Genomic DNA, 10,943 nt, shown 5'->3' on the forward strand with positions numbered 1-10,943 from the left:
GAATGCAACCAGTTTCTGTGCATTGATTTTATATCCTGCAACTTTGCTGAATTCATGGATTAGTTCTGGTAGTTTTTGGATGGAATCTTTTGGGTTTTCCATATAGACTATCACATCATCTGCGAAGAATGAAAGTTTGACCTCCTCCTGGACAATTTGGATGCCTTTTATTTCTTTGTGTTGTGTGATGGCTGAGGCTAAGACTTCCAATACTATGTTGAATAACAGTGGTGAGAGTGGACATCCCTGTCTTGTCCCTGACCTTAGGGGGAAAGCTGTCAGTTTTTCCCCACTGAAGATAATAACATTGGGTCTTTTTTTTTTTTCTGCAAAAAACTTTATTGTTTTCATTTGGTTCACGGCTTGGGAGAGGGCTCTAGGTTGGCTAAAAAGCTGCCTAGTGGCTGCAAGGAGAGACTCAGGCACAAGCCCTGACATCTGGGGGGAATGCCAGAGGGACCCTCTCAAAGGCTGCTGGGCTCCAGAGACTTCTAGTCGTGCTTGAGGGTGAGTCTTTCGAAGAGTTACTTGCCCAGGTCGGCCTGGGGGCCGGACAGCCTGCGGAGATTAGTCAGATGGTCGCCCATCTTCTTAATGAGTTTCACCTCCTCATCTAGAAAGTGATTCTCCAGGAAGTCACAGAGATGGGGGTCTGTGCGGGCAGAACCCAGGGCATGCAGATCCAAAAGGCCCTGGTTCAAGTTCTTCTCCAGAAGCAGGGCGGCTTCCACGGCGTCCAGGGTTTTACCCCACTCATCTTGGGACGGCTTCTGCACGTCCAGGAAGAGGGCGCGGCCGCTGCGCTGGTTTTGCATCTTCAAGAGGCGCTCCGCGCCCTCCCGCTTCTCCTCAGCCAACTCGCGGAAGAAGTGGCCCACGCCCTCCAGAGCCACATCGTCACGGTCGGAATAGAAGCCCAGAGAGAGGTAGGTGTAGGAGGCCCGCAGATGCATGTTGACCAGGCGGTTGACGGCGGCCTCCACCTCGGTGGAATAATTCTGACCAATCTGGGAGCTCATGGTTGGTTGGTAATGAGGAGCTAAGTCTCCTCATTACCCACTGAGGTAATGAGGGTCTTCATATATGGCTTTTATGGTCTCGAGGTATGATCCTTCTATCCCTACTTTCTTAAGAGTTTTTATCAAGAAAGATGCTGCATTTTGTCAAATGCTTTCTCTGCATCTATTGAGAGGATCATGTGGTTCTTGTCCTTTCTTCTATTGATGTGATGAATCACACTGATTGTTTTGCGGATATTGAACCAGCCCTGTATCCCAGGTATAAATCCCACTTGGTCCTGGTGAATAATCTTTTTGAATGTGTTGTTGGATCCAGTTGGCTAGTACCTTGTTGAAGATTTTTTGCATCCATGTTCATCAGGGAAGTTGGTCTATAGATGGTATAAAAACTCTTAATTTCGGGGCACCTGGGTGGCTCAGTCGGTTAAGCGTCCGACTTCGGCTCAGGTCACGATCTCGCGGTCCGTGAGTTCGAGCCCCACGTCGGGCTCTGCGCTCACAGCTCAGAGCCTGGAGCCTGTTTCAGATTCTGTGTCTCCCACTCTCTGACCCTCCCCTGTTCATGCTCTGTCTCTCTCTGTCTCAAAAATAAATAAACGTTAAAAAAAAAAAAAACTCTTAATTTCATATTAGATTGGGGCGTGAATGGGTTAAAAATATTATTTTTATTTGTTGATTTTTTTTCTTTTGTCTTCATTTCCTGATGACAGCCTTGTGAAATAACTTCAAAATTTTATTTCCTACTACAATTCAGATGTACAGGGTAAAAAACAGAAGTTGTTTTTTTGTTTTCCTCTTACACTGGACCTTTTATTCAGTGGAAATATGACATTGTAGTCAATCCTGATATTGTGGGATTCTGTGATTTGTTTGTTCCAAATAAGAATTCATGGCTATCTAATAAATCATCATAAGGCTGTACCATAATGCATTTGTTACCCCCACTGATATATATTGAAGTCTGGCCAATTTCCCACCAATAAAACAACACTGTAGGGCACAACACAATTGTGTGTTTGGTTGGGATTTTTTTTTTAAGATTTTACTTTTAAGTAATCTCCACACCCACCATGGAGCTTGAACTGACAACTCCGAGATCACGAGTCACATGCTTTTCCAACTGAGCTAGACAGGCACTCAACCACAATTTTTTTTAACCTAAAATTAATCTGCCCTCCCTCTTCTTTAGTGGGAAAGAAAATTATTAAATATCCAATCCAGGATAAGCTTTGTCTAAATGATCCATTCAGATTCATTAAGCCCGTATGAAGAGTCTCTGGAGTGAGTCAGATAGCAAAACAGAGTCTTATGCAAGGAAAGGTAATCATGGGGGTGATATCTCACCACCTTTGCCGTATTCTGTTCATTAGAAGCAATTAAGAAATCCCATCCACAGTCAAGGGTAGATCATTAACAAAAACGTGCATATGAGGAAGAGGGGATAACGGGGTGTTTGCCACCTTAGAGTTTATCTGACATAGTTGGAAAGAAAGAAAATTAAAAAGAAAGATAATATACTTAGAAGAAAAAATGATAAATTCAAGGCACAAATTCAGGTGGCTGGAGTAAGTAAATCCAAACATAACAGAAACCATGGCATGGATGAATTAAATTCAAATGATATAAGACAGAATGGGTAAAATAAAGACACGTTAGATGCCATTTATAAGAGATATATCCAAAAGAAAATGATGCAAGAAGGTTAAAAATTGTGACATTGGTGGGGGGGGGGGTGCGCCTGGGTGGCTCAGTCAGTTAAGGGTCTAACTCTTGACTTTGGCTCAAGTCATGATCTGTGGGTTCCTGGGTTCAGCCCCATGGCGGGTTTCACGCTGACAATGCAGAGCCTGCTTGGGATTCTGTCTCTCTCCCTTTTCTCTCTGCCCTCCCCTGCTTGTGATCTCTCACTCTATCTCTCAAATGAATAAGTAAACTTAAAAAATATATGTTGACATCAGAAAATATACAGCATTACAACAATATACTAACAATACTGGTATAAGGGAAAAGTGAATTCAAGGTAAAAAGCAAAGAAGGTAATGTGAAATATCTCATATCGATAAAAGTATAAAATGCAAGGAAGATATACTAGTTTTGAGCCTTTATGAACCAAACACAATTCAAAACACAGAAATCAGGCCAGTTTCACTAACGTCAATGCAATAAAATTAAAAGAAAATAACAGTCAGTAAGAAATCCAAACATGTAGGTGCGCCTGGGTGGCTCAGTCGGTTAAGCGTCTGACTTCAGCTCAGGTCATGATCTTACAGTTTGTGGGTTCGAGCCCCATGTCGGGCTCTGTGCTGACAGTGCAGAGCCTGGAGCCTGCTTCGGATTCTGTGTCTCCCTCTCTCTCTGCCCCTCCCCTGCTCATGCTCGGCCTCTCTCTGTCTCAAAAATAAATAAAAACATTAAAAAAAAAACCAAATTATTAAAAAAAAAGAAAAGAAGGGGCGCCTGGGTGGCGCAGTCGGTTAAGCGTCCGACTTCAGCCAGGTCACGATCTCGCGGTCCGTGAGTTCGAGCCCCGCGTCAGGCTCTGGGCTGATGGCTGGGAGCCTGGAGCCTGTTTCCGATTCTGTGTCTCCCTCTCTCTCTGCCCCTCCCCCGTTCATGCTCTGTCTCTCTCTGTCCCAAAAATAAATAAAAAACGTTGAAAAAAATTAAAAAAAAAAAAAAAAAGAAAAGAAATCCAAACATGTTGAAATTAAGAAATACTGTATTAAATGTATATACAGCCTTTAACCTGTAACCTAACTTTAAAAATGTTTTAATATGAAAAAGATTGGGATGCCTGGGTGGCTCAATCAGTTAAGCATTTGACTCTGGCTCAGGTCATGATCTCACAGTCTGTGGGTTCGAGCCCCAGGTCGAACCCTGCGTCGGGCTCTGTGCTGACAGCTCAGAGTCTGGAGCCTGCTTCAGTTTCTGTGTCTCCCTCCCTGCCCCTCCCTTGCTCGTGCTCAGTCTCCCTCTCTCTCAAAAATAGATAAACATTTAAAAAATGTTTTAATGTGAAAAAGATCATTTTAGAAAAGACAACACACCATAGAGACTATCTTTTTAGACCCCTGCTCCCCCTGTGCAAGCTACAATTATTTCTCTCCACCCCCCCATCTGCTAGGAGGAATACATCTGTAATTCTAGGGTCCCCTCCTCCACACTTTCTTTTACATTTCAAGGAACAATGCTAGATATATTTAGCTGTTAACCTATTTAATTCTCACACTAACCTGATGAGAGAAATCCAGCTTAGAGTGTGAAGTAACTTGCTGAGTACAAGTTGATGAAAACTTCAGCAAAGGCATCTAATTTGTCCAATGTCTCATCCTTTTACAGCCAGGATTTCAAATGTGAATGTGTAGAAACCTGTGCCCTTTTATGTGTGCAACATTGCAGTTTTGTATTCAGAGTTGTTTTCCCTAGCTTGGATCCTTATGGAAAAGTTTATCAAGATGCTCTAGTGGTGTCTGGGTGGCTCAGTTGGTTGAGCCTCCAACTCTGGGCTGATGGCTCGGAGCCTGGAGCCTGCTTCCGATTCTGTGTCTCCCTCTCTCTCTGCCCCTCCCCCGTTCAGGCCATGATCTCATGGTTTATGGGATAGAGCCCCACGTCAGGCTCCATGCTGACAACGTGGAACCGACTTGGGATTCTCTCTCCCTCTCTCTCTGCCCTTCCCCTGTAGACCCACACTCTCTCTTCCTCAAAATAAATAAATAAACTTAAAAAAAAAGATCATCTATATACCAGTACATACCCCTTAAGTATATTCAACCAGTAAGAATTGATTTATAATATCTCAATCCTATTTTTTTTTCTGTCCTGAATAGTGTTAGAAAGAGCATCACTTTTTGTCAGGCTTTAAACTTGAGAAAGTATTAAATTGGCCGGAGCTGGCAAAGTAAAAATATGCCCTGCTATGTGTCAGTCTAGGAGGACAGATACAGATAAAGTTAGCACAAATTTAACAAGGATTAATAATGTTCCCCCCAGAGACATGGTGCAGTGGTAAAGCATCAAAACAGCCCCCTATGTTGAGTGACTTGATGCTTGAAATCATAGACTAGAAACTTTGCTGTTTGAAAATAACATCAAGAAGAATGAAATATCCCACTCTTTCTCAGAGAATCTAAGGCCCACAGAAGCAAAACTGATTTGCAGTCCAGGTGTGGAACTTCAGAGAAGAGGTTTCTGAAGACAATATTCCACCCTTACTTCAACTTTGCAATTTTCTTTTTTTTTTTTTTTTTTTTAATTTTTTTTCCAACATTTTTATTTATTTTTGGGACAGAGAGAGACAGAGCATGAATGGGGGAGGGGCAGAGAGAGAGGGAGACACAGAATCGGAAACAGGCTCCAGGCTCCGAGCCGTCAGCCCAGAGCCTGACGCGGGGCTCGAACCCACGGACTGCGAGATCGTGACCTGGCTGAAGTCGGACGCTTAACCGACTGCGCCACCCAGGCGCCCCAACTTTGCAATTTTCAAAGAAACAGGTGCCTGTTCAATTTTGCAGTCCAGATCTGACCTTGCCTCCTTTATATATGACCTTGCTTTGCTTTGATCCTATCAAAACACTACTTCATTTAAATTTCACCTAAATGTCACTCTTCCCCCAAATCCTATAACTCATCTTCTCCTTTGTTTAGTGGGACATCCCATAGTTTCTCCAGGTGCAGTGTCTCTCATTGCAACAAATGAGTGAATCTCACTTTGTTTGACTACAGGTTTGTCCCAGATGGTCTTTGGCTGATTGGGCCAGAACAATTACTACCACGGATGGCTAAGACCCTCCTGCTATGACTCGGACCTCCATTCAGTAAGAACATGCACATCTGAGACCATTTGAGTTACCCCTGCTCGAGGGCTCTCTGTCCTTGATTGCATGGATTTTGTGCTATATCTGGACTTTTATGATCTCTGTGGCTCTTCAGGGTCATGCTGATTTCTTGAGTAAGTAGGCAGGGCAACTTATCCTTGGGATTAGGGTCCAAAACTCTGTGATACTTTTATTTTTGACCAGCTGTCAACCAACTTCTAATGGGTTGCCTACTAATGAATTTGCACTGCTCGCTGACATAACTTCACAGAGGATGGTTGGGAGTTGTAGTGGCTACTCTGAAGAATTTTGACATAAATTATATTTTTCATTTTGGAGATGCCTTAGAATGAAAAGGGGAAAGAACCTCTTGTAAGGGGATTGTCTACCTTTTCTTTTTTCTTTGTTTCTTTGTTTTTTTCTTTCTTTGTTTCTTTACTTTTCTTTCTTTCTTTCTTTCTTTCTTTCTTTCTTTCTTTCTTTCTTTCTTTCTTTCTTTCTTTCTTTCTTTCTAGCCCAAGCTAGGGAGAGGGGCAGAGTGAGGAAGAGAGAGAGAATCTCAATCTCCATGCTCAGCATGGAGCCCAACACAGTGCTCCACTCTGGGATCATGACCTGAGCCAAAATCAAGAAGCTTAACCAAATGAGCCACCCAGGTACCCTGGGACTGTCTATCTTATCTGTCTAAAAGAGATTTCTTTTAAAGAAGACTCCCTCCTTCCATAAACATCCTTCATTTCCATTCTTATTCTTTGACTTGATAAAATTGCCAAGAGCCCAAGTTACTGTTTAAACCAGTTGTTAATGACTCGTGTGTGTGTGTGTGTGTGTGTGTTGAAATGAGTTTTTCTAAATCTAAACTTTTTTCTCACCTTGCAACAGAAAGATTACTAGCCTTTCTCCAATGATAATTTTGTATTTGTCTAAAGCTTGTTCCCACTCACTTTTTCCCCCTTCTGTCCTCTCCCTCTTCCCCTCACTTGAGAAATTTTAAAGGTGGATTGACTAGAAAAAAATCATTCTGTTGCCATCTATGCAGTTTAGGAATACCTAGTCCATGTAAATAATCAAACATCTCTAAAAGAAAGAAAAAGTAAACTGTGTTTTATTGTATAAAATTAATGCTAACACTATATTTTAACTTTTATAGGACTAAAATTAAAATTCTCATGCTTTAATTTATATAAATTTTTATATTGACCTTATAAGTTAAGTAAATTATCCTTTCTAATAATTGTTTAAGATTAAAAATATAAAATGGTTTTTCTTTAAAAAATTTTTTAAAGATTTTTTTTAATTTAAATTCAAGTTAGTTAACATATGGTGTAGTTGTGGTTTCAGGAGTAGAATTTAGTGATTCATCACTTGCCTATAACACCCAGTGTGCATCCCAAAAAGTGCTCTCCTTAATGCCCATGATCCATTTAACTCATCCCCCCCCACCTCCCCTCCAGCAACCCTCAGTTTATTCTCTATATTTAAGAGTCTTTTATGGTTGCCTCCCACTCTCTTTTCATCTTATTTTTCTTTCTCTTCCCCTATGTTCATTTGTTGTGTTTCTTAAATTCCACGTACGAGTGAAATCATATGATACTTGTCTTTCTCTGACTTACTTCGCTTAGCATAATACACTCTAGTTCCATCCACATTGTTGCAAATGGCAAGATTTCATTCTTTTTCATTGCCACGTAGTATTCCATTATGTATATATACCACACCTTCTTTATCCATTCATCAGTTGATGGACATTTGGGCTCTTTCCATAATTTGGCTATTGTTGATAGCGCTGCTATAAATATTGGGGTGTACGTGCCCTAAAGATTTTTTTTTAATTTTTAAGTAATCTCTATATCCAATATGAGGCTCAAACTCAAAGATCAAGAGTCACATACTCCACCAAATGAGCTAGCCAGGCATCCCTGGGTTTGTTTTATCAGCTTAAAATTTGTAAAGATTATCTAAAATGTGTGCTCAAAAATTAGGTAGATATTTCTTAGTTTACTGTCTTCTAGGCTTCTCTATGTCAGGACAAAACAAAAGTTGGCTACTTTGGTTAAAGGTAGTGATGTGTGGGGTGCCTGGGTGGCTCGGTTGGTTAAGTGTCTGACTTTGGCTCAGGTCATAATCTCACGACTCGTAGGTTTGAGCCCTGCATCAGGCTCTGTGCTGAATGCTTGCTCAGAACCTGGAGCTTTGTGCTAAATGCTTGCTCAGAGCCTGGAGCCTCCCTCAGATTCTCTCTCTGCCCCTCCTCTGCTCATGCTCTGTCTCACTCTGTCTCTCAAAAATAAATAAATGTAAAACAAAAAAAAATAGTAATGTGTGGGGCTAGGGGACTCAGCTGGTTAAATGTTCAACTTTTGATTTTGGCTCAGTTCATGACCTCAGAGTTAGTGGGATCCAGCCCCACTAACTCAGCACAGAGCCCCACGCAGGGTTCAAACTCACGAACCCTGACCTCATGACCTGAACTGAAGTTGAACCCCTAACACACCAAGCCACTCAAGTGCCCCTGTTTTTAATTTTTTGAGAAACCTCCATATTGTTCTGCTGCAGCAGTTTACATTGCCACCCACAGTACACAAGTGTTCCCTCTTCTCCACATTCTCACCATACTTGTTATTTCTTGTCTTTTCTCTCTCTTTTTTCCTTTTTATTTTTAAGTAAGCTCTGTGGCCAATGTGGGGTTTGAACTCATGACATGGAGATCAAGAGTCACATACTCCAATGACTGGGCCAGCCAGGTGCCCCCATTTTTAAAAAATTAGTGCTTCAACAGCAACTTTTTTAAAACTTAATTTTTATTTATTTTAATTTATTTTTTTAAGTAATCTCTACACCAAATGTGGGGTTTGAATTCATGACCCCAAGATCAAGTCTCACATGCTCTACTGACTGAGCCAGCCAGGTGCCCCTCTTGTCTTTTTGATAATGGTCATTCTAACAGGTGTGAGGTGATATCTTATTGTAATTTTGACATACATTTCTCTGATTATTAGTGACATTGAGCATCCTTTCATGTGTCTGTTGGCCATCTATGTGTCTTCCTTGGCAAAATGTCTATTCTGATCCTCTGCACATTTTTTAATCAGATTGCTTTTTTTTTTTTTTTTGGCTATTGAGTTATATGACTTCTTTATATATTTTGAATATTAACCCCTTATCAGATAGATGATTTGCAAATATTTTCTCCCATTCAGTAGGTCACCATTTCATTTTGCTCATGGTTTTGTTTGCTGTGCAGAAGCTTTTCAGTTTAATGTAGTTGTACTTGTTTATTTTTTCTTTTGTTGCCTTTGATTTTGGTGTGAGATCCAAAAATCATTGCCAAGGCCAATTTCAAGGAGTTTACTGCCTATGTTTTCTTTTTTTTCCTAGACATTTTATGGTTTTAGATTGTATATTCATGCCTTTAATCCAATTTGAGTTAATTTTTGTGTAGGATGGAAGATAGTAGGCTAGTAAAATTGTTCACAGTGGTTTCTTGGGGCGCCTGGGTGGTGCAGTCGGTTAAGCCTCCGACTTCAGCCAGGTCACGATCTCGCGGTCCGTGAGTTCGAGCCCCGCGTCAGGCTCTGGGCTGATGGCTCGGAGCCTGGAGCCTGTTTCCGATTCTGTGTCTCCCTCTCTCTCTGCCCCTCCCCCGTTCATGCTCTGTCTCTCTCTGTCCCAAAAATAAATAAAAAAACGTTGAAAAAAAAAATTTAAAAAATGGTGCCTGTCAGCACGTAAGGCCTCAGAGAGAGTCCCAACAGAATTCTGCCCCTCTGGCAGATGCTTTAAGATTAGCAAATGAATCTCCTTCACATATAGTCTAGGTGCTTTTCACACTACTGCTTTACTGTTTATCCTTGGGTCAGGTGAGTTTGTGCACAAACCCTGTAAGAGAAGTATCTCAGTTCCATATATTTGAGTCTCCTGGATATGAACCCTGTTGGTTTTCAAAGCCAGACATATTGGGGAATTTTCTCTCTATTGCAGGTTTCAAGGTTTGGGGTGCCTGACGTAGGACATAAACTCCTCCGAATCTCCAGGTTTGTGAGATCCGTCCCTACTGTGGGGGTTGAGGCTTTTGGCAAGACTGCCTCTCTTACTCCCTCTCAATGTGGCCTTTTTACTATCTGTTGTAAAGAAGCTATTTAGCTAGTTTTCAAGTCCTTTTCAGGGGGAATTATTTCATACGTATCTGTAGACTTCGTGTGTCTATGGAAGAAGTGAGTTCAGGAACTTCCTGTGATGCCATCTTGCTACAATTTCTTTACTACAAATTGTTACATGGATGATAATCTTTCTATTTTTCTTTTTTTTTTCCAATCTTTTTTTTTTTTTAATTATAGTTGACACACAATGTTAAAACATCAGTTTCAGGTGTACAACATAGTGATTGGACAAGTCTATATACTATACTATGCTTACGACAAGTAAAGCTACCATCTGTCACCATATACAACACATTGTAATACTATTGACTGTATTCCCTATGCTCTCTTCATTCCGTAACCGGAAGCCTGTATCTCCCACTCCTCTTCACCCATTTTGCACATTTCCCCACCCTCTTTCTCTCTGGCAACCATTAGTTTGTTCTCTGTATTTGTAAGCTGTTTCTGCCTTTTTTGTTTGTTCATTTTGTTTTTTAGATTCCACATCTGAGTGAAATCATATGGTATTTGCCTTTTTCTATCTTACTTACATCATGCAGCATAATACCCTCTAGGTCCATCCATGTTATTGCAAATAGCAAGGTCTCATTCTTTAAAACAAAACAAAACAAAACAAAAACAAGTAACCACCGCACACATTTTGTTTTTGTATGTGGGAAACAAATTTAGTCACTAAAAATTTTTTGAAAATCTCATTCTTTTAATGGCTGAGCAATATTTCATTGTATATATACACACATCTATCAGCAGACACTAGGTTGCTTCCATATCTTGGCTATTGTAAGCAAAGCTTCAATAAATATGGATATATTGTTTAAAACATTATTTTTATTATTATTATTATTTTTTGGATATATTCTTTTTTAAAAAAGAGTCAAACTAGAATTTGGATTTTCTTTTCGGAAAATGACCAAGTTAATATGTGCATAGATATCAGATGTTCTTTT

The 10,943-nt window shown here is 40.6% G+C and overlaps 1 protein-coding gene across 1 annotated transcript; it reads right to left on the minus strand.

The window, feature by feature from the left end:
* Positions 1-314: 314 nt before the first annotated feature.
* Positions 315-1,043, minus strand: LOC131506174 (ferritin light chain-like). The gene has a single exon (XM_058719718.1). The coding sequence runs from the start codon at positions 1,017-1,019 to the stop codon at positions 525-527; it is 495 nt and encodes a 164-aa protein (XP_058575701.1). The 5' UTR covers positions 1,020-1,043; the 3' UTR covers positions 315-524.
* Between the last annotated feature and the right edge of the window lie 9,900 nt (positions 1,044-10,943).

Source organism: Neofelis nebulosa, chromosome 3 (assembly GCF_028018385.1).
Source record: "Neofelis nebulosa isolate mNeoNeb1 chromosome 3, mNeoNeb1.pri, whole genome shotgun sequence".
Taxonomy (NCBI): domain Eukaryota; kingdom Metazoa; phylum Chordata; class Mammalia; order Carnivora; family Felidae; genus Neofelis; species Neofelis nebulosa.